General features: G+C 44.2%; 1 protein-coding gene across 1 annotated transcript in view; it reads right to left on the bottom strand.

Moving 5' to 3' along the window:
- Nucleotides 1-1,689: 1,689 nt before the first annotated feature.
- LOC106586494 (5-hydroxytryptamine receptor 2A) overlaps nucleotides 1,690-24,650 on the bottom strand; it is a 45,866-nt gene continuing 22,905 nt past the window's right edge. The window contains exons 2-3 of the mRNA XM_014173861.3: nucleotides 23,020-23,220; nucleotides 1,690-4,881 (exon numbers count right to left, since the gene is read on the bottom strand). Coding sequence (XP_014029336.2) covers nucleotides 4,040-4,881; nucleotides 23,020-23,220 — 1,043 coding nt within the window. The 3' untranslated portion in view covers nucleotides 1,690-4,039. The remainder of the gene's footprint in view (nucleotides 4,882-23,019; nucleotides 23,221-24,650) is intronic.

Below are 24,650 nucleotides of genomic sequence, written 5' to 3'. Positions count from 1 at the left end.
AGTGGCGATGGTGGGTTCCCTATGAAAAAGAGGGAGGGGTTATAACAGATCACATCAACCATAGGTACAACAACACTTAGTGCAAATGAGTCCCACGCCTTTAAAAAGAAGGCCCTTTAGCCCCCTGAGCTATGCCTAGGAATCTGACTACATATACACTACCGTTCAAAAGTTTGGTGTCACCAAGAAATGTCCTTGTTTTTGAAAGAAAAATGATTTATTTTGTCCATTAAAATAACATCAAATTGATCAGAAATACAGTGTAGACATTGTTAATGTTGTAAATGACTATTGTAGCTGGAAACGGCTGATTTTTTTATGGAATATCTACATAGGGGTACAGAGGCCCATTATCAGCAACCATCACTCCTGTGTTCCAATAACACTTTGTGTTTGCTAATCCTAGTTTATCATTTTAAAAAGCTAATTGATCATTAGAAAACCCTTTTGCAATTGTGTTAGCACAGCTGAAAACTGTTGTGTTGATTAAAGAACAATAAAACTGAGATGAGTACCTGGAGCATAAGCATTTATGGTTTCGATTACAGGATCAAAATGACCAGAAACAAAGAGCTTTCTTCTGAAACTCGTCAGTCTATTCTTGTTCTGCGAAATGAAGGCTATTCCATGCGAGAAATTGCCAAGAAACTGAAGATCTGGTACAACGCTGTGTACCACTCCCTTCACAGAACAGCGCAAACTGGCTCTAACCAGAATAGAAAGAGGAGTGGGAGGCCCCGGTGCACAACTAAGCAAGAGGCCAAGTACATTAGAGTGTCTAGTTTGAGAAACAGACGCCTCACATGTCCTCAACTGGCAGCTTCATTAAATAGTACCCGCAAAACACCAGTCTCAACGTCAACAGTGAATAGGCGACTCCGGGTTGCTGGCCTTCTAGGCAGAGTTGCAAAGAAAAAGCCATATCTCAGACTGGCCAATAAAAATAAAAGATTAAGATCGACAAAAGAACACAGATACTGGACAGAGGAGCTGTGCCAAGAAGGCCAGCATCTGGGAGTCGCCTCTTCACTGTTGATGTTGAGATGGGTGTTTTGCGGGTACTATTTAATGAAGCTGCCAGTTGAGGACATGTGAGGCGTCTGTTTCTCAAACTAGACATTCTAATGTACTTGTCCTCTTGCTTAGTTGTGCACCGGGGCCTCCCACTCCTCTTTCTATTCTGGTTAGAGCCAGTTTGCGCTGTTCTGTGAAGGGAGTGGTACACAGCGTTGTACCAGATCTTCAATTTCTTGGCAATTTCTCGCATGGAATAGCCTTCATTTCTCAGAACAAGAATAGACTGGCGAGTTTCAGAAGAAAGCTCTTTGTTTCTGGACATTTTGAGCTTGTAATTGAACCCACAAATGCTGATGCTACACATACTCAACTAGTCTAAAGAAGGGCAGTTTTATTGCTTCTTTAATCAGAACAACCGTTTTCAGCTGTGCTAACATAATTGCAAAAGGGATTTCTAATGATCAATTAGCCTTTTAAAATGATTAACTTGGATTATCTAACACAACGTGTCATTGGAACACAGGAGTGATGGTTGCTGATAATGGGACTCTGTACGTCTATGTAGATATTCCATAAAAAATCAGCCATTTCCAGCTACAATAGTCATTTACAACATTAACAATGTCTACACTGTATTTCTGATCAATTTGATGTTATTTTAATGGACAAAAAGTTTGCTTTTCTTTAAAAAACAAGGACATTTCTAAGTGACCACAAACTTTTGAATGGTAGTGTGCATCTTCATTAGCCTACATCCCACCAATACACATTTCTGTATCTTTATACTGCATGAAGGAAACACAAGAAAACACAAAAATTAGCTCTGTATCTTCAGGTAACGACAACAAAAATACACACATTTATTTACGGATGGGCACAATGTATTTACACAAATATATATTTGTATATGGTGTATGATACAGTGCCTTGCAAACGTATTCACCCCCCTTGATATTTTTCTTATTTTGTTGCATTACAACCTGTAATTTAAATGGATTTTTATTTGGATTTCATGTAATGGACATACACAAAATAGTCCAAATTGGTGAAGTGAAATTAAAAAAATTACTTCTTAAAAAAAAAAAAAAATGGAAAAGTGGTGCATATACGTATTCACCCCCTTTGCTTTGAAACCCGTAAATAAGATCTGGTGCAACTAATTACCTTCAGAAGTCACATAATTAGTTAAATAAAGTCCAACTGTGTGTACTCTAAGTGGCACATGATCTGTCACATGATCTCAGTATGTATTCACCTGTTCTGAAAGGCCCCAGAGTCTGCAACACCACTAGGCAAAGGGCACCACCAAGCAAGTGGCACCATGAAGACCAAGGAGCTCTCCAAACATGTCAGGGTCAAAGTTCTGGAGAAGTACAGATCAGGGTTGGGTTATAAAAAAAATATACGAAACTTTGAACATCTCACAGAGCACCATTAAATCCATTATTAAAAAATGGAAAGAATATGGCACCACAACAAACCTGCCAACAGAGGGCCGCCCACCAAAACTCATGGACCAGACAAGGAGGGCATTAATCAGAGAGGCAACAAAGAGACCAAAGAAATCCCTGAAGGAGCTGCAAAGCTCCACAGCGGAGATTGGAGTATCTGTCCATAGGACCACTTTAAGCCGTACACTCCACAGAGCAGGGCTTTATGGAAGAGTGGCCAGAAAAAAGCCATTGCTTAAAGAAAAAAATAAGCAAACACATGCCAAAAGGCATTTGGGAGACTCCCCAAACATATGGAAGAAGGTGCTCGGCTTAGATGAGACTAAAATTGAGCTTTTTGGCCATCAAGGAAAATGCTATGTCTGACACAAACCCAACACCTCTCATTACCCCGAGAATACCATCCCCACAGTGAAGCATGGTGGTGGCAGCATCATGCTGTGGGTATGTTATTCATCGGCAGCGACTGGGAAACTGGTCAGAATTGAAGCAATGATGGATGGCGCTAAATACAGGGAAATTCTTGAGGGAAACCTGTGTCAGTCTTCAAGAGATTTGAGACTGGGACGGAGGTTCACCTTCCAGCAGGACAATGACCCTAAGCATACTGCTAAAGCAACACTCGAGTGGTTTAAGGGGAAACATTTAAATGTCTTGGAACGGCCTAGTCAAAGCCCAGACCTCATTCCAATTGAGAATCTGCGGTATGACTTAAAGATTGCTGTACACCAGCGGAACCCATCCAACTTGAAGGAGATGGAGCAATTTTGTCTTGAACAATGGGCAAAAATCCCAGTGGCTAGATGTGCCAAGCTTATAGAGACATACCCCAAGAGACTTGCAGCTGTAATTGCTGCAAAAGGTGGCTCTACAAAGTATTGACTTTGGTGGGGTAAATAGTTATGCACGCTCAAGTTTTCAGTTTTTTTGTCTTATTTCTTGTTTGTTTCACAATAAAAAATATTTTGCATCTTCAAAGTGGTAGGCATGTTGTGTAAATCAAATGATACAAACCCCCCAAAAATCTATTTTAATTCCAGGTTGTAAGGTAAGAAAATAGGAAAAAAGCCAAGGGGGTGAATACTTTCGCAAGCCACTGTAGCTTAGGTACTAGTCTGTTTAGTTAACAATCCACTCCTTGATGTGTCATTGTGAAATATCTTTGGCACACAAGGAGTGGAATGTTAACTAAACAGTCTGGTATCCAGGCTATGTGTATGAACATTTTGGGGAAATGTATCCCCTCGTGGCCCCTGGCTATTGCTGATAATTTTGCTTTAGCTCTGTTGTTCTCTTCTGGTGTTACTAGTTTAAGTATTTGTGAGGCAGGTTGTGTCTTTTCCTCTCTCTGTACTTCCTGCTTCCTACAGCTTATCACTGTATTCGTGCGTGGACAGATTTTGATGGGAGTGGACCCTCTCGCTTCACATATTCCTCTCTGGCATGAGTCTCACCACAGAGCTACTGAACACATTCCAGGAACCTCCGTTCCCAAGGTTTCCTTCTGAAAACAAGGCGAGATCGTGATCAAAACACAGCACATCTCACTAGGATTATGGGAGATTCAGTCCTCACAGGTTCACAGCCTCACACACAGCTGATGCTCTCATCTTGGTCCCTGGGTGCCTTGTCGTTGTCTGAGTTTGATTTGGTCCTCCACCACTGTGGGCCCCATTCCTGAGGGACCCCATTTCCTCCAAAGGCAGGTGGGTGGAGTTGTAGGCCAGTGGAGGGATGGTGTTAACCAACATGAGCTGCAGAGGCTTCTTCTCCGGGCTGTACTGGCAGCGTACGTAGCGGGAGAAGGCTGCACGGTATGTTTTGTTGAACAGAGTGTATACCAGAGGGTTGACGGCTGAGGAGAGGTATCCCACCCACACGAACACGTTCAGCAGCCCCCCCATCACCCACGGGTCACAGTTCATGGGGTTGCACACCACTGCCAGCACATTGGTGATGAAGAAGGGACACCACATGACCACGAACAAGAAGAAGACCACACCCAGGACCTTGGTGGCCTTCTGCTCATTGCTGATTGACTGCATGGTACGACGCCCGTACCGCGGGTCCACCCCAGCCCCACCAACCCCTCCTCCTACCCCTCTCGTGTCGCGGCTGAGCGAACGCCTGAAGAAGAGCTTCTCTGAGGAGAGCGAGGACTGTGGGAAGAATCCCAGGGTCAGGGTGGCACTCCACTTGGGCCTGGGCACCAGCTGGTCCAGGCAGAGGGTAGCCTCATTCTGCAGGGCGCTGATGGTGAGGAAGTAGGTGACCACCATGATGGTGAGGGGGATGAAGAAGGCCACAAAGGAGCCCACCAGGACGAAACTGTCATCTGTCAGCAGGCAGCTGCCATCTTTAAATACCTTTGTGTGGTCCCGCAGGCCTAGGACAGGGATGGGCATGGATATACCTACAGAGAGACACAGAGAGAAGTTATTTTGGTGTGAGGTTTGTGTGTTTGTGTGTGTTCCATTTATTGAGATTTCAAAGTAATTTTCTACAGCTTGTCTCTGCCTAAACCAGAGCACCGTGGCGCTTCAAGATTGTACCAGTAATATCAAAAAGTAAAAAAAGTCAGCAATCATAGTCAACCTGTTGCTCATTCCAATCATAAATCAAGCCACCAGGGCAGGATCCTCTTGCATTATTAATGCAATAGCCCTCATATCGCCACTGTCTGCCCACCAGGACATATTAACCCTGCAATTTCCCCTCAGATTCAGTCAGCACTATTATCATTAGCGTCCAATAACTGGATTTGGGAGAGAGAAGGACAGATGCATCTGGAGCCATTCACTATGGCTTTCATCCCCACAGCAACACAGTTAGATGCAGAGACCCTAATACCCTCAGGGAGGAGGTGCAACTGGCCTGACTGACATTTTGGGGTTCAGAGCAGGAAAATGGACAGGGAATTAAGATCCCATCACTTTAGGCATGGGTAACATATTCAATGATTTATAACCTCCCATTTGCAACTATACTGAACAAAAATATAAACGCAACATGCCACAATTTCAAAGATTTTACTGAGTTACAGTTCATATGAGGAAATCAGTCAATTGAAAGTTAACATTTCACTCCTGGACATGTCATTGTGAAACTTCTTTGGCCCAGTTAATTCCTTCGCATCCTGATCCGAAATGAATTAAATAGTCCCTCGTTTTATTACACATTCATGACTTTGCTTGGAAGAAGGATGAGACTTAAACTCAGGAGTAATTTTGGGGGTTGTGGTGGGTTATACATCCTAAACGACTGCTCTGAAACAGCTATTTCCTTGCTCTTCCTCTCTGGGCCAATGAAAGCTCTATTCTCCTGGTAGGTTGGGGTAGTGTTGGGTTATTATTGTACACTATATACACACACACACACTACACTGACACTCTCACACAAAACCCACACACATTCACATACACTACATACGCACAAACACTTTCACACTCACACTATCATATGCTGCTGCTACTTTGTTCTTTATTTTACTCTTATTATTATCTGTCCTGATGCCTAGTCACTTTACCCTGCCTTCATGTACATATCTACCTCAAATACCTCATACACTTCCACATTGATCTGGTACTGGTACTCCCTGTTTCTAGCTTCATTCTTGTGTATTCTATTCCTCTTGTGTTACTAATTTTTATATTGATATACTTTTTAAACTCTGCATTGTTAGGAAGTGCTCGTAAGCAAGCATTTCAGAGTAAAGTCTTCCACTGTTGTATTCGGCACATGTGACAAATACAATTTTATTCGATTTTCTGACAAGGCTACAGTCAGCATTTTATTGTCATATTTAGGAGGCCAAAAATCCATCAACATGCTTGTATACCCAGAATTCGGAAATAGTCAAAAGATAAGTTTTGTCTGCGTTTCTCTTCACCCTGATGATCTCCTCCCACTTGGCACACACTGGTTAAATCAATGTTGTTTCCACGTCATTCCAATGAAATTACCTGGAACCAACAAGAATAGATGTTGAATTGACGTCTATGCCCAGTGGGCCCCCTCTAAAGATATACAGTGCATTTGGAAATGTATTCAGACCCCTTCCCCTTTTCCACATTTTGTTATGTTAAAGCCTTATTCTAAACTGGATTAAATTGTTTTTTCCCCCTCATCAATCTACACGCAATACCCCATATTGACAAATCAGAAACAGTTTTTTGCAAATGTATTAGAAATAACTATTCAGAACTATTCAGACCCTTTACTCAGTACTTTGTTGAAGCACCTTTGGCAGTTATTACAGCCTAGAGTCTTCTTGGGTATGACGCAACAAGTTTGGCACACTTGGGGAGTTTCTCTCATTCTTTTCAAGCTCTGTCAGGTTGGTTGGGGAGCGTCGCTGCACAGCTATTTTCAGGTCTCTCCAGAGATGTTCGATTGGGTTCAAGTCCAGGCTCTGGCTGGCCACTCAAACTCCAAGTGGGCTGTCATGTGCCTTTTACTGAGGAGTGGCTTACGTCTGGCCACTCTACCATAAAGGTCTGATTGGTGGAGGGCTGCAGAGATGGTTGACCTTCTGGAAGGCTGACCCATCTCCACAGAGGAACTCTGGAGAGCTCTGTCAGAGTGACCATCGGGTTCTTGGTCACCTCCCTGACCAAGGCCCTTCTCCCTCGATTGCTCAGTTTGGCCAGATGGCCAGCTCTAGGAAGTGTCTTGGAGGTTCCAAACTTCTTCCATCTAAGAATGATGGAGGCCACTGTGTTCTTGTGGACCTTCAATGCTGCAGAAATGTTTTGCTACCGTTTCCCAGATCTGTGCCTCGACACAATACTGTCATGGAGCTCTATGGACAATTCCTTTGAGTAATGGCTTGGTTTTTGCTCTGACATGAATTGTCAACTGTGGGACCTTATATAAACAGGTGTGTGCCTTTCCAAATCATGTCTAATCTATCGAATTTACCACAGGTGGACTCTAATCAAGTTGTAGAAACATCTCCAGGATGATACATTTGTGAAAGATTCTAAAAACCTATTTTTGCTTTGTCATTATGGGCTATTGTGTGTAGATTGATGAGGAAAAAAACACATTTAATCCATTTTAGAATAAGGCTGTAATGTAACAAAATGTGGAAAAAGGGAAGGGGTCTGAATACTTTCCGAATGCACTATTCGGAAGGGGGTTGAGACTAAAAGGAGAAAGAAAGGTGGAGTCTTTCTTCGAGTTGATCTTTTCTTAACCAAGGGGAATGTAATCAATTATTTTTGGCTGGCTTTGTTGAAATCCAGGGCATGTTGAAAGGATGAACCAAGACAAACTTGAAATGCACAAAAGCAATCGCGTCAAGAGACGTCTTCTTGTGTGGGTTGGGATGTGGAAGCAGTTGACATATAGTCAAGACAATCTTCTGCTATCCAGATGGCCATGGAACCCTGAATCAATCATATGACTCAAGTCCAACATTTCATCATGTAATCCTTTGTTTATATTCCTTCTCCTCTGTTGCTATCCACCCCCATCATGTGTCTTTACTCCATTCCTCCCTGGTATTACAGGTTGTTTGGACTAGCTTCACGTTGCCCTGGGTCTTCATGGTTTCTGTAGAGCAGAGCAGCAGCACACCCGGCCCAGCGGTTGGAGACAGACCAAAGAACACATACCTGATCCAGACATCTCAACCATCTCTGCCATGTTTCCACACTAACACGTCCACACCAGAACCACAGACACAAAGAGCTCCGGGTTGGTGACCACACTAGACACCAAACATGAGCTTAACCCCAGGAAGAGGAAATGTTAAACTGACCTTAGGTCAGTATCTCTGCTCTGTAGGAGCAATTTACTACTACTCCAATAAACACAGCTCAGCTAATTATTTCTCCATATTTGCTAAAAATCTTTCAGTGGCAATTACATTATCATGGAACTGCTGATGCCAACACGTACATTGTTACGGCTTTGGTTATTGCGTGTTTCTTTGTTCGAGGAAACTATAGCTCAGTGTGTCTGAAGGGAGAAAGATAGCCCCGGGGGATGCTTTCAGTCTCTGTCTGTCAGACCAACATTGAGGTACAATATATGACAGAGATACAGGAAGCTTTAGGAACCTCCTTAATGATTCAACGGGAAAGAAAATAACTGATGGTTTCAAAGACCAAATAGTATTATTTTTTAATTGAGCTTGGCGGTCTTACAAAAGTTATCTTGTTTGATATGAAAAGTTAATAATGTCCTGGTCATGGCCAAGGAACATTCCTTGGTCATGGCAGGATGAGGTGTGTGTATGCACAGTATTTGTAATGTGTACAGGATGAGGTGTGTGTACGTGTAGATGTGTGTGTTCTGTGTATGTGTGGGGTTTTGTAAGGTCTTCAGCGATGTCTCTCTGTGGTAGCAGTCTTGTGCAATAGGCCCGGGCAGTAGCAGCACTGTTCCAGGGTTTGTTTAACAGCATACATCATCTCAGTTCTGTGTAACATCAGCTACACTTCAGCTTCTCTCTCTCTCTCTCTCTCTCTGCCGTGTGCAGATAAACGAGAGGAGAGGGGGATGAGACCTAACATGTAGATAAGCAGCAGTGAAATACATAATCTTATTTAATTTGCAGGCAGCAGCGTATCATATTGTAGCGCTCCGCTTGGGACCTGGAACCTGTGGAATGGTGAGACATATCGGGAGTTAATTCCTCCCTACTTTGTGTGTTGTCTCTCTCTGCCTCCCTGGTTCTATGTGACATTGTCCCTCCCTGGGTCTCTACTCAGCATGACTGGATCATTAGTGGTGGTATTGAGCCATTGGAAAGGAGCCACACAAGTCATTGACTACAGCTCAGCGTTCAACACCATAGTGCCCTCCAAGCTCATCACTAAGCTAAGGACCCTGGGACTGACCAGCTCCCTCTGCAACTGGATCCTGGACTTCCTGACTAGACACCCGCATGTGGTGAGGTTAGGCAACAACACATCCCCCACGCTGACCCTCAAAACAGGGGCCCCTCAAGGGTGTGTGCTTAGTCCCCTCCTGTACTTCCTGTTCATCCACAGGGAGGAGGTCAGAGATCTGGCAGTGTGGTGCCAGGACCACAACCTCTCCCTTAGCAAAAGAGCTGATTGTGGACAACAGGAAACAGAGTGCCGAGCACTCATATTGACGGGGCTGAAGTGGAGTGGGTGTTCTACATCACTAAGGACCTATCATGTTCCAAACACACCAATAGTCATGAAGAGGGCATGACAATGCCTCTTACCCCTCAGCAGGCTGAAAATATTTGGTATGGGCCCTCAGATCCTCAAAAGCTCTACACCTGCACCTTTGAGAGCATATTGCCTGGCTGCATCACCACTTGGTATGGCAATTGTTTGGCATCTAACCGCAAGGCGCTACAGAGGCTAGTGACTATAGGCCCAGAACATCACTGGAACTGCGCTACCTGCCATCCAGGACCTCTATACCAGGTGGTGTCAGAGGAAGGCCCTAAAAATGGTCGGACTCTAACCACCCAAGTCATAAACTGCTCTCTCTGCTACTGCACGGCAAGTGATACCGATGCACCAAGTCTGTAACCAACGGGACGCTGAACATTTTCTACCTCCAAGCCCTACGATTGCTAAATAGTTAGGTAAATAGTTAATCAAATACAGTGCATTCAGAAAGTATTCCCACCCCATGACTTTTTCCACATTTTGTTGTTATACAGCCTGTCACGTGTGCTCCCTCTCCGGCCTCTAGGTCACCAGGCTGCTCGTTAGGGCGCACACCTGTCACCAGCGTTACGCGCATAATGACACTCACCTGGACTCCATCACCTCCTTGATTACCTGCCCTTTATATGTCACTCCCTTTGGTTTCTTCCCCAGTCGTCATTGTTGCTGTTTCATGTCGGTGCGCTGTTTGTGTTTCTTGTTTTGTTCATTTATCTATTAAAAGTATTCACTCCCTGAACTTGCTTCCCGACTCTCAGTGTACATCGTTACAGAATGACGACTCAACAAAGGGAAGCATCGGGGAGTGTTTTTTTTGTGTTTGGGTGATGTTGGGTCTGGGTGTGGGAGCCAGAGCTACCTGGGAGGCCTCAGCCAGTTTGTAGGCTCCCATGAATACGCGGGTTGGATAGGCTCCCATCCCTAAGCTGGGTGAACAGGTTCCCGTGCCTCAACTGAGGCAACTGGGGAGGTCTCAGCAGGCTCATCAGGCTCTCACTCCTCAGCCGGTTCGTCAGGTGACCGGTCCGCTCCAGATCCCATGGATCGTCCCTGGGGTTGGCTTCCTGCTGCTGGAGCCGAATGTGCTGGGGATTGGGTACTGTCACGTGTGCTCCCTCTCCGGCCTCTAGGTCACCAGGCTGGTTGTTAGGGCGCACACCTGTCACCAGCGTTACGTGCATAATGACAACATTTTTCCAAATTAATAAAAAATGAAAAAATGAAATCTTTCAAGTCAATAAGTACTCAACCCCTTTGTTATGGCAAGCCTAAATAAATAAACATTTGCTTATCAAGTCACATAATAAGTTGCATGGACTCACTCTGTGTGCAATAATAGTGTTTAACATGATTTTTGAATGACTACCTTATCTCTGTACCCCACACATACAATTATCTGTAAGGTCCCTCAGTCGAGCAGGGAATTTCAAACACAGATTCAACCACATAGACCAGGGAGACTTTCCAATGCCCCGCAATGAAGGGCACCTATTGGTAGATAGGTAAAAAAAACAACATTGAATATCCCTTTTGAGCATGATTATGTTATTAATTACATTTTTGGATGGTGTATTAATACACCCAGTCACTACAAAGATACAGTCGTTCTTCCTAACTCCTTCCTAACCGCTCAGGGATTTCACCATGAGGCCAACAGTGACTTTAAAACCGTTACAGAGTTTAATGGCTGTGATAGGAGAAATCTGAGGATGGATCAACAACATTGTAGTTACTCTACAATACTAATGCTAATACTAGTGAAAAGAAGGAAGCCTGTACAGAATAAATTATTCCAAAACATGCATTCTGTTTGAAACAAGGCACTAAAGTAATACTGGAAAAAATGTGTCAAAGCAATTCACTTTTTGTCCTCATTACAAATTGGGGCAAATCCAATACAACATATTACTAAGTACCACTCTTCATATTTTCAAGCATAGGGGTGGCTGCATCATGTTATGGGTATGCTTGTAATCATGAAGGACTGGGGAGTTTTTCAGGATTAAACATTTATGGAATGGAGCTTAGCACAGGCAAAATCCCAGAGGAAAACCTAGTTCAGTCTGCTACCCACCAGACACTGGGAGATGAATTCACATTTCAGCAGGACAATAACCTAAAACACAAGGAGAAATCTACACTGGAGTTGCTTGCCACCAAGACAGCGAATGTTTCTGGGTGCCGAGTTACAGTTTTGACGTAAATCTGCTTGAAAATCTATGGCAAGACCTGAAAATGGTTGTCTAGCAATGACCAACAACCAATTTGACAGAGCTTGAAGAATTGTGAAAAGAATAATGGGCAAACGTTGCACAATCCAGGTGTAGAAAGCTCTTAGAGACTTACCCAGAAAGACTCACAGCTGTAATCGCTGTCAAAGATGCTTTTGTTGTTACGTGTTTTACTTTTCTATTATTTCTCTATTTCTTTCTCTCTGCATTATTGGGAAAGGCCTGTAAGGAAGCATTTCACATTTAGTCTACACCTTTTGTTCTACGAAGCATGTGATGAATACAATTTTATTTGACAGGCAGTTGTCATGATGAGATCTGATTGACCCTCTACTATTCTCATGTCAATCATTTCTGGTCAAACAAATTTATATCTGGTTATTTGGACCCTAAAAGTTGGTTGATGAAACTACAGCAGGGCATGTCTCATTTTAGCTGCAGCTTCAGCTTCGAGACAGAAATACTTGGGTGTGCTGGCTTCACTTGACATAAATTACTCGTACTGTTCTGTGCTAAGTCTAACGCCTTGATGTATCAGGCTGCATTAGCGGCTCATCATTTCTTTTTCATGCTAGGCCATCGACTTGATCAGCTGGATATCAACTAGGCCATTATACATTCTTGATTGTTCAGTCGCCTTGACACTTACTTTAAAATATTTGGACCTTGAAACTTAAATTACAGTCATTCTCCTTCTTTCATTCCCCCGTTCACTGCCTCCCTCCCTCCATCCCTCCTCCAGCAGTACAATGTGGTGGTGTTTGACAAAGACCAGTTTCTAAATATGCACCCCCCACCATTTAAATTAGACAAACTTGAAACCTATAAGAAAACTGTCTGTCTGACAGTTTTTTGTATAGAGATCTCAGAAATTCAGTGTAACTAATTAACATTTTGTGTCTCCTTATGCAAGGAGAGAAAAACGTTTTCATGGGCACACACATTAAAAATAATGTATGCGATTACAAATACGAATGCTTCTAACCGAAAGAGTCACCTTACCTTGATACTTAAAACCTAAATCAATACTGACATTAACGTGGTCCTTCAATAATTATGAATAATACTTGTTGGATTTGCATTTGTTGTTGAGCTGTTTAATTACACTGTGGTGCTTCACCACACATCATAATCTGATCCAGGAAGGAGTTTTTGGGATTTGATAGTCAAATGACAACAGCTGTTGTGATAGTGCATGTGATGCAACCACACTGGAAAAAACATGTTTTGCGAGGAATGTCCAGAATATTTTGTATCATTCGTTACACCAATGAAGCCTGGATCCACATGGATCTAATATCCCAAGCAAATTGAAGTTGACCATCTATTGTAGTCTGCTTGATTTCAGTAGTGGTGCATGGGTAACCAAAAAAAAGCCATTACAACCTACATTGTATGTGTTGTGATAATTGCGTTGTTTGCTGTTAATTCATATGCCGTGTGACCGTGATAGGTCTAAAGGCCGAAACAATAAGAAGACAGTAGCAGAATAAATGTAACCAAACCTTTGTTTTAAGACAACACCAGATAGCAACCTCTGTCCGTTGAAGTCCACGACGCATATTGCATGTAACAGACAGTTACATTACCTAAAGCATTGTTAAGTAAGTACAGTTGAAGTCGGAAGTTTACATACACCTTAGCCAAATACATTTAAACTCAGTTTTCACAATTCCTGACATTTAATCCTAGTAAAAATTCCGTGTCTTAGGTCAGTTAGGATCACCACTTTATTTTAAGAATGTGAAATGGCAGAATAATAGTAGAGAAAATGATTTATTTCAGCTTTTATTTCTATCATCACATTACCCAGTGGGCCACAAGCTTTCCTCAATAAGTTGGGTGAATTTTGGCCCATTCCTCCTGACAGAGCTGGTATAACTGAGTCAGATTTGTAGGCCTCCTTGCTCGCACACGCCTTTTCAGTTCTGCCAACAAATTTTCTATAAGATTGAGGTCGGGGCTTTGTGATGGCCACTCCAATACCTTGACTCTGTTGTCCTTAAGCCATTTTGCCACAACTTTGGAAGTATGCTTGGGGTCATTGTCCATTTGGAAGACCCATTTGCGAACAAGCTTTAACTTCCTGACTGATTTCTTGAGAAGTTGCTTAAATATATCCACATAATTGTCCTTCCTCATGATATCATCTATTTTGTGAAGTGCGCCAGACCCTCCCGCAGCAAAGCACCGCCACAACATGATGCTGCCACCCCCATGCTTCACGGTTGGGATGGTGTTCTTGCAAGCCTCCCCCTTTTTCCTCCAAACATAACGATGGTCATTATGGCCAAACAGTTCTATTTTTGTTTCATCAGACCAGAGGACATTTCTCCAAAAAGTATGATCTTTGTCCCAATGTGCAGTTGCAAACTGTAGTCTGGCTTTGTTATGGCGGTTTTGGAGCAGTGGCTTCTTCCTTGCTGGGCGGCTTTTCAGGTTATGTTGATATAGGATTAGTTTTACTGTGGATATAAATACTTTTGTACCTGTTTCCTCCAGGATCTTCACAAGGTCCTTTGCTGTTGTTCTGGGATTGATTTGCAATTTTCGCACTAAAGTACGTTAATCTCTAGGAGACAGAACGCGTCTCCTTCCTGAGCGGTATGACGGCTGCGTGGTCCCATGGTGTTTATACTTGCGTACTATTGTTTGTACAGATGAACGTGGTACCTTCAGGCGTTTGGAAATTGATCCCAAGGATGAACCAGACTTGTGGAGGTCTACAATTTTTTTCTGAGGTCTTGGCTGATTTCTTTTGATTTTCCCATAATGTCAAGCAAAGAGGCACTGAGTTTGAAGGTAGGCCTTGAAATACATCCACAGGTACACCTCCAATTGACTCAAATTATGTCAATTAGCCTATCAGAAGCTTCTAAAGCCATGACATCATTTTCTGGAATTTTCCAAGCTGTTTAAAGGCACAGTCAACTTAGTGTAGTTCTGACCAACTGGAATTGTGATACAGTGAATTATAAGTGAAATATTCTGTCTGTAAACAATTGTTGGAAAAATTACTTGTGTCATGCACAAAGTAGATGTCCTAACCGACTTGCCAAAACTATAGTTTATTAACAAGAATTTTGTGGATTGGTTGAAAAATGAGTTTTAATGACTCCAACCTAAGTGTATGTAAACTTCCGACTTCAACGATACATGTTTTGACATTTTCAGACCACTAAACATCTAATGATTTAGAACCACAGAGTTACCGCAAGTCGCAAAGAAAACAGGACCTGCCTCCACTATTCCAGCACCATTTCAACTTTATCATTTCAACATTATCAAATCACCTCTGCTTTGTCTAATAGAGTGACATCTAAAAGATAGTTTTCCCTATTTAATTCAATCAACATAAGCTAAATTTCATGTTGAAGAAACGGTCTATCATTCTGTCATACAGTACATGCTTATATTTTTTGTTGTCCTAGGCTACCTGGCTAAAATGCTTGCTCGCTAGCCTAACTTCCATTCATTGGCAATATTAGCTAGTTAATATTAGCCTTCTACATCTAGCTACTGTACATATTGAACTTCCATCCTCTCAGGCCAGGGGCACAACAATGTATAACTTAATGGTTGGATCAGAATCGTCGTTATAATCATTGGCCAGTGTGGAGAATGAATTAAAACGTCCAAATCACTATCTCCATCCATGGCTAATTTAGGAGGGCCAATTTTAGTTAGCTAGCTAGCAACCGGTGGACAACACAATGAGATGAAGCAGTTCAAGTTGTTTCTGTTAATGACATATGCTCTCAAAGCGATTTGATAGGAGAGACGGTTTCTTTTTTCCCCCCGCCAAGACCAGCTGAGCTGATTGGCAAATTTGTATTCTTTTTTTTTAATCAAGGGAGGCCAAATGATTTTTGGCTTCCCTTGCATTCAATGCTTCAATGCCATACTCGTTTGGACCAGATAGTATCAGACAGATGGTCTACACATTGAGAGACAGTGTGGCCCTGTTTCTCTCACTCAGATGCTTTCTCCTGTGAGATACATTCAGCCTCTTGCGAATTGAAAGAAAATGATGAAACACAGAGAGACAAAAGATAAATTATTTGCTGTTTTTTTGTTGTTGCTAATTTTGGGGGGGAAGCCTGGCTTCCCTTGGCATCCATGAATACACTTCACTGCTTGAATTACAGCAGGGTCTTGTTACAGTTAACAGAGAAAGCATTAACAGAGAAAGCATCAAGATCAGAAATTCAAGTACTGCCATACATTACTACAGTACTAGTCAAAAGTTGACACACCGACTTATTCAAAACATTTTCTTTATTTTGACTATTTTCTACATGGCAGAACAATAGGGAAGACATCAACAGTATGAAATAGCACTTTCTAATTGACCTGGCCCGGGTATCCTGGAAGGATATTGACCTCATCCCATCAGTAGAGGATGCCTGGTTGTTCTTTAAAAGTGCTTTCTCACCATCTTAAATAAGCATGCCCCTTTCAAAAAATGTTGAACTAAGAACAGATATAGCCCTTGGTTCACTCCAGACTTGACTGCCCTTGACCAGCACAAAAACACCCTGTGGCGTACTGCACTAGCTTCGAATAGTCCCTGCGATATGCAACTTTTCACGGAAGTAGGGAACCAATACACACAGTCAGTTATGAAAGCAAAGGCTAGATTTTTCAAACAGAAATTAGCATCCTGCAGCACTAATTCCAAAACGTTTTGGGACACTGTAAAGTCCATGGAGAATCCTCCCAGTTGTCCACTGCACTGAGACTAGGAAACACTGTCACCACTGATTGTCACGTCCTGACCAGCAGATGGAGCTGTTGTAGTAGTTTTGGGGTCAGGACGTGGCAGTCTTGTGTGTGTAAATGTTCTGTGTTGGTCTTGTGACTCCTGATCAGGAACAGCTGGGGATTGTTGTTCCTGATTGGGAGTCATATATGTAGGAGTATGTTTGTCACTTGGTTTTGTGGGTAGTTGTCCTTGCACTGCGTTGTATGTTCCTAGAAGACTGTTGCTGTTGTCATTATTGTTTTTTTGTCCAGTGGATACTTTACTCCTTTTTTTAAATAAAAAAAACATGAGTATCCACATACCTGCTGCGCCTTGGTCCATTCTTGACGATGGACGTTACAGAACTACCCACCACCAAAGGACCAAGCAGCAGAAGAGGAGGAAGCCACAGGAGAACAAAATGGAGGAATGGACATGGGAGGACGTCCTGGACGGCAAGGGAGCCTACACCTGGGAGGAGATCCTGGCCGGAAGGGATCGCCTCCCATGGGAACAGGTGGAGGCACTCAGGAGAGTGGAGGCAGCTGGACAGAGGAACCAACGCGAACGTTATGCTGGAACACGGCTGGCGAGGAAGCCGGAGAGGCACCCCCAAGACATTTTTTGGGGGGGGGCACACGGGTAGTTTGGCCAGGCCAAGGAAGAGCCCTAAGCCAGCTACCCCTGACTACAGGGAGGTGCGTATGAGGTGGAGGGCGCCATGTTACGCTGAGGTACGCACCATCTCGCCTATACGGACGCACAGCCCAGTCCGCCCGGTACCAGCGCCCCGCTGGTGCCAGGGCAAGGTGAGCATCGAGCCGGAAGGGGTAATGCCAACCCTGCACTCAAGACCGCCAGTGCGCCCTTTCGGTCCGGTGTTTCCCGCTAGACGCACTAGCATGGAGGTGCGTGTCTCCAGGCTGGCACGTCCAGTACCAGCCCCACGCATCAGGAGTCTAGTGCGTCAGCCCAGCCTCGCCAGTCAACAGTCACCAGAGCTGCCCGCCAGTCAAGAGTCACCAGAGCTGCCCGCCAGTCGTAAGTCACCAGAGCTGCCCGCCAGTCGTAAGTCACCAGAGCTGCCTGCCAGTCGTAAGTCGCCAGAGCTGCCCGCCAGTCGTAAGTCGCCAGAGCTGCCCGCCAATCGTAAGTCGCCAGAGCTGCCGCCAGTCAGGAGTCACCAGAGCTGCCCGCCAGTCAGGAGTCACCAGAGCCGCCCGCTAGTCAGGAGCCGCCAGAGTGGCCTGTCTGCCCGGAGATGCCAGAGTGGCCCGTCTGCCCGGAGATGCCAGAGTGGCCCGACTGCCCGGAACTGCCAGAGTGGCCCGACTGCCCGGAGCTGCCAGAGTGGCCCGTCAGTCAGGATCAGCCCGAGTGGCCCTCCTGTCCTCCGGCCCAGCCTGAGTGGCCCTCCTGTCCTCCGGCCCAGCCCGAGTGGCCCTCCTGTCCTCCGGCCCAGCCCGAGTGGCCCTCCGGTCCTCCGGCCCAGCCCGAGTGGCCCTCCGGTCCTCCGGCCCAGCCCGAGTGGCCCCTCCGGTCCTCCGGTCCAGCCCGAGTGGCCCGCCTGTCCTCCGGCCCAGCCCGAGTGGCCCGCCTGTCCTCCGGCCCAGCCCGAGTGGCCCGCCTGTCCTCCGGCCCAGCCCGAGTGGCCCGCATGTCTTCCGACCCAGCCAGAGTGGTCCATCTGCCAGGGTCAGCCCGAGTGGCCCGTCTGCCCGGCGCAGCTATCGGCGCCACCAAAGTGGGCGACGCCGAAGGTGGAGCGAGGTCCACGTCCTGCACCTGAGCCACCTCCAGGATAGGTGGGTTGGGGAGGGAGGGTGTAGCACAGTGCCGTCGGTGACGGCAGCCACCCTCCCTTCCCTCCCTTATTGTTTAGGGGTTATTGTTGTATGCGTTGTATGAGCCTGCAAGACTGTTGCTGTTGTCTTTATTGTTTTTTTTGTCCAGTGGATACTTTACTCCTTTTTTTTTTATAAAAAAAACATGAGTATCCACATACCTGCTGTGCCTTGGTCCATTCTTGACGACGGACGTTACACTGATAAATCCACGATAATCGAGAATTTCAATAAGCATTTCTTTACGGCTGGCCATGCTTTCCACCTGGCTACCCCAACCCCGACCAACAGCTCTGCACCCCCCACAGCAACTTTCCCAAGCCCCCCCCCCCCCCCGCGCTTCTCCTTCACCCAAATCCAGACAGCTGATGTTCTGAAAGAACTGCAAAATTTGGATCCCTACTAATCAGCTGGGCTAGACAATCTGCACCCTCTCTACCTAAAATTATCCGCCGCCATTGTTGCAACCCCTATTACTAGTCTGTTCAACCTCTCTTTCATATCGTCTGAGATTCCTAAAGATTGGAAAGTGGCCGCGGTCATCCCCCTCTTCAAAGGGGGAGACACTCTAGACCCAAACTGTTATAGATGTATATCCATTCTACCCTGCCTTTCTAAAATCTTCGAAAGCCAAGTTAACAAACAGATCACCGACCATTTCGAATCATGCCGTACCCTCTCCGCTATGCAATCTGGTTTCCGAGCTGGTCACGGGTGCACCTCAGCCACGCTCAAGGTCCTAAATGATAACATAACCACCATCGATAAAAGACAGTACTGTGCAGCCGTCTTCATCGACCTGGCCAAGGCTTTCGACTCTGTCAATCACCATATTCTCAAAAGCCTTGGTTTCTCTAAGGATTGCCTCGCCTGGTTCACCAACTACTTCTCAGACAGTGTTCAGTGTGTCAAATCGGAGCTCCTGTTGTCTGGACCGATGGCAGTCTCTATGGGGTTGCTACAGGGTTCAATTCCCGGGCCGACTCTTTTCTCTCTATATATCAATGATGTCACTCTTGCTGCGGGTGATTCTCTGATCCACCTCTACGCAGACGACACTATTCTGTATACATCTGGCCCTTCTTTGGACACTGTGTTAACAAACCTCCAAACGAGCTTCAACACCATACAACACTCCTTCCATGGCCTCCAACTGCTCTTAAATGCTAGTAAAATGAAATGCATGCTCTTCAACCAATCGCTGCCCGCACCAGCCCGCCTGACTAACATCACTACTCTAGACGGTTCTGACTTAGAATATGTTGACAACTACAAATACCTAGGTGTCTGGCTAGACTGTAAACTCTCCTTCCAGACTCACATTAAGCATCTCCAATCCAAACTTAAATCTAGAATTGGCTTTCCATTTCGCAAACAAAGCCTCCTTCACTCATGCTGCCAAATATACCCTCGTAAAACTGACTGTCCTACCAATCCTTGACTTTGGCGATGTCATTTACAAAATAGCGTCCAACACTCTACTCAGCAAATTGGAAGCAGTCTATCACAGTGCCATCCGTTTTGTCACCAAAGCCCCAGATTCTACCCACCACTGCGACCTGTATGCTCTCTTTGGCTGGTCCTAGCTACATATTTGTCGCCAAACCCACTGGCTCCAGGTCATCTATAAGTCATAACTAGGTAAAGCTCCGTCTTATCTCAGCTCACTGGTCACCATAGCAACACCCACCCGTAGCACACGCTCCAGCAGGTATATTTCACTGGTCATCCCCAAAGCCAACACCTCCTTTGGCCACCTTTCCTTCCAGTTCTCTGCTGCCAGTGACTGGAACGAATTGCAAAAATCACTGAAGTTGGAGACTTATATCTCCTTCACTAACTTTAAGCGTCAGCTGTCAGAGCAGCTTACCGATCGCTGCAGCTGTACACAGCCCATCTGTAAATAGCCCATCCAACCAACTACCTACCTCATCTCCATATTTGTTTTAGTTTTTCTGCTCTTTTGCACACCAGCATTTCTGCCTGCACATCCTCATCTGCACATATATCACTCCAGAGTAAATTGCTAAATTGTAATTACTTTGCCGCTATTGGCCTATTTATTGCCTTACCTCCATACTTCATTTGCACACACTGTATACAGATTTTTCTATTGTGTTATTGACTGTAGGATTGTTTATCTCATGTGTAACTCTGTGTTGTTTTTGTTGCACTGCTTTGCTTTATCTTGGCCTGGTCGCAGTTGTAAATGAGAACTTGTTCTCAACTGGCCTACCTGGTTAAATAAAGGTGAAATAAAAAAATAAATATGGATTCTTGTAGTAACCAAAAAATTATGAATCAAAATATATTTTATATTTGAGATTCTTCAAAGTAGCCACCCTTTGCCTTGATGACAGCTTCGCATACTCTTGGCATTCTCTCAACCAGCTGCATGAGGAATGTTTTTCCAACAGTCTTGAAGGAGTTCCCACATATGCTGAGCACTTGTTGGCTGCTTTTCCTTCACTCTGTGGTCCAACTCATCCCAAACCACCTCAATTGGGTTGAGGTTGGGTGATTGTGGAGGCCAGGTCATCTGATGCAGCACTCCATAACTCTCCTCCTTGGTCAAATAGCCCTTACACAGCCTGGAGGTGTGTTTTGGGTCATTATCCTGTTGAAAAACAAATGATAGTCCCAATAAGCGCAAACCAGATGGGATGACGTATCGCTGCAGAATGCTGTGGTAGCCATGCTGGTTAAGTGTGCCTAGAATTTGAAATAAATCACTGACAGTGTCATCAGCAAAGCACCCCCACACCATCGCACCTTCTCTTCCATGCTTCACGGTGGGAACCACACATGCGGAGATCATCTGTTCACCTACTCTGCGTCTCACAAAGACATGGCGGTTGCAAACAAAAATCTCAAATTTGTACTCATCAGACCGTAGGACAGATTTCCACTGGTCTAATGTTTATTGCTTATGTTTCTTGGCCCAAGCAAGTATTTTCTTATTATTGGTGTCCTTTAGTAGTGGTTTCTTTGCAGCAATTCAACCATTAAGGCCTGATTCACGCAGTCTCCTCTGAACAGTTGATGTTGAGATGTCTGTTACTTGAACTCTGTGAAGCATTTATTTGGGCTGCAATCTGAGTCTGGTAACTCTAATGAACTTATGCTCTGCAGCAGAGGTAATTCTGAGTCTTCCTTTCCTGTGGTGGTCCTCATGAGAGACAGTTTCATCATAGCTCTTGATGGTTTTTGCGACTGCACTTGAAGAAACTTTCATAGTTCTTGAAATTTTCCGCATTGACAGACCTTCATGTCTTAAAGCAATGATGGACTGTCATTTCTCTTTGCTTATTTGAGCTGTTCTTGCCATAATAAAGCTGGTTGAGAAAATGCCAAGGGTGTGCAAAGCTGTCATCAAGGCAAAGGCTGGCTACTTTGAAGAATCTTAAATCTAAAATATATTTTGATTTGTTTAACACTTTTAATGTTACTACATGATTCCTTATGTGTTATTTCATAGTTTTGATGTCTTCAAAATGTAGAAAATAGTAAAAATAAAGAAAAACCCTGGAATGAGTAGGTGTGTCCAAACTTTTGACTGGTACTGCAGGCCTATCTTGAAAATCTGACACTTCCTCAATTTGGTGCATTAAAAGTCCCTGTAAAAATTGTAGCCAATTTATAAGTTATTACATTTTTTATCCGTTTTCATGAGAGATGTGGCCTCTTTCGTTTGTTTCCGCAGCTTCAATTGAAGGGTGTTGCGCAACTCTGTCGCATTAAAACCAGGTGCGGTTATTATAACGACAACATCCAATGTTGGCTTCAACTTGGCTTTCCATACAAATCCTTCCATTAAAACAGGAACCAGTTTTATGGTCGCTTTCTCATTATAGAACAGCAATGGTAAGATTCATGCTACCACTATTCATGGGTTTATTATGTGTGCCTGCGTCGGCCATATAGGCTACAGAAAAATCGTCACGCATGCATCCAATTTATTTAGTCAGGCAATGTCCCATTTATTCTCACATATATTAGAATGTAATAATAATTAGAAAATCAATGCATTGGCAAGGCCAACATTTTTTATTATTCTTAGTGGTAGTGCCCTCCCTACTTGTTGGCATTTTTGGCCTAAATGCATTATTCTTAAAGTGGTAATGGGGGATGTTATATATTAGGCGCTATATCTACAATTATGTAAATTATACAATTGTATAACATTGAGGTCAGTGAAAATAACAATTAAGTGCTTGGAAAAGTCCCTGAAAGTCCTTGAATTTCACTTGCCAATGTCTTAATGAACCCTGCTTAAAGGATTATAGTCCTTGTCCTATGTTGTTGTATAACTGGAGTTATGGGCCAATTTGCATATATTCACACTTATTCCTCTAAGTGCACATGTGGAACTGCACGAAAATCCTTTTTATTTTTGTTTCAAACCATTTTCAAATGTTGATCCCAATGTCCCCAATATTTATAGAAAGAACCACATGCTCTCTCTTCCTCTCTCTCTTCCTCTCTCTCTTCCTCACTCTCTCTATCTCTTTCCCTCTCTCTAAAGTAAGAGGGCATCATATACTTGTGCAGGCTTGTCTTCCAGTCTCTTACCCACAGAGATGGTCCAGACAGCCATGATCTTGAGGCGGGCTTTGGTTCGGGAGTTGAAGCGGCTGTGGTGGAGGGGGTTTCTGATGGCGATGTAGCGGTCCAGAGAGATGGCACACAGGTGCATGATGGAGGCTGTGGAGAACAGCACATCCAAGTAGATCCAGATAGGGCACAGGTCTGAGGGCAGGGGCCACCAGTGGTCTGTAGGGGGGACACAGGGAAAACTCAATGAACTCTGGGAAATAGTTTTTTTGCGGATGTACTTTTTTTTACAGAGGAAATTAAATACCAATTACAGTAAGCCTGTCTTGTAATGGGAATACCAGTTACACGATATATGTGAGACTTTCAGCACCTACCACATTTATTTTTATGGAATTGGTGTTGGTTGTAAAATGCATTTGCAGAGACAGTGAAGTTTTTATAAGAGTTGTTGGGTACTAATAGCAACTAAAAAGCTTCTTATGAGGTGACCAAAACACATAAAATAGAATGACTCAGATGGGTGGAACACCTCCAAACCCTCTAAAACATAGTTTGTGTGTGTGTGTTTTAAAGTAAGTCTGGGGTTCACACACACAGCGCAAAGCAGCCTTTCTCAGAATGTACAAGGCAGATTAGAGAGGCCCCTGTGCCCTATCTTTTGAGAAACTGTAGCTACATCCCCCATACAGACACAACTAAATACAATCTCCAAATGAAAAGAGTACACGGTAAAAGTGCAGAATAAAGACCAGGCAGTAGAATGTGATAATAAGCTGGAGATTGTTGGCATGCACAGTCAGATGTGGTAGTTACACTGTTTCTCCATTCTCCAATTTATCCTCCTCTATTTCTCTTTCTCTCTGTTGGGAGGTCACAGACTCCCTCGCTCCTCTCCTCTCTCCTGAAGGAGAGCCTTATGTAAAGCCTGTTTATTTGGACTGATCGTCACGGACTGACAGCCCTATGTCTCTCTCTTTCTCTTCCTTCCTCTCTATCTCTCTGTCTCTCCCTCTCTCTCTCTGTCATCACACTTCATCACTCTTTCTCACTTCTCTCTTTCCTCTCCCATGGAGGTGGAAAAGGATTAGACCTCCAGCACTCCTAATGCCTCTTTCTACATCTTTTTATCAGCAACTCTCTCTCTCTCACCTCTCTCCATCTCTTACCTCTCTCTCTCACCTCTCTCACCTCTCTGAAGTGGGAAATCATTAGACCTCAAGCCGTCCCAGCATGCACTTCTCTGTCGTATAAGATATTTTGGTCTGCCCATCTGAGTGCCATAATGGATGGAGGGAAGAGAAAGCGAGGTAAGAGTGAAGATATAGGGAAGGGGGAGGAAAATGGACCCAGTCTATGTTTGCAGATTAGGATCTTATAATGATGATGATGTGCCTCCTGTGGCCTATATAGTCTACTACATTCCCTACACGATTTTGCCATGAATTTTCATGATCGGGGAGAAATCCTATGAATTTGGGCTAGGACCAGTACGTCGAGACTCGCGTAGTTTGAGCAGGTCAAGGACGCACCGATGATGGCTGTTCTGTTCTCCAGACCCCTGTCGGATATCCTGATATGTTGGTTGTGCATGTTGTGCTACAATGTGATTTGGCAAGGACTGCTGCCAATAGCCAATGAGCACTCAG

This window comes from Salmo salar, chromosome 25 (assembly GCF_965601325.2).
Source record: "Salmo salar chromosome 25, fSalSal1, whole genome shotgun sequence".
Classification (NCBI taxonomy): domain Eukaryota; kingdom Metazoa; phylum Chordata; class Actinopteri; order Salmoniformes; family Salmonidae; genus Salmo; species Salmo salar.
Note: the sequence above shows the minus strand (reverse complement) of the source record. Positions and strands in the feature narration are given on the sequence as shown.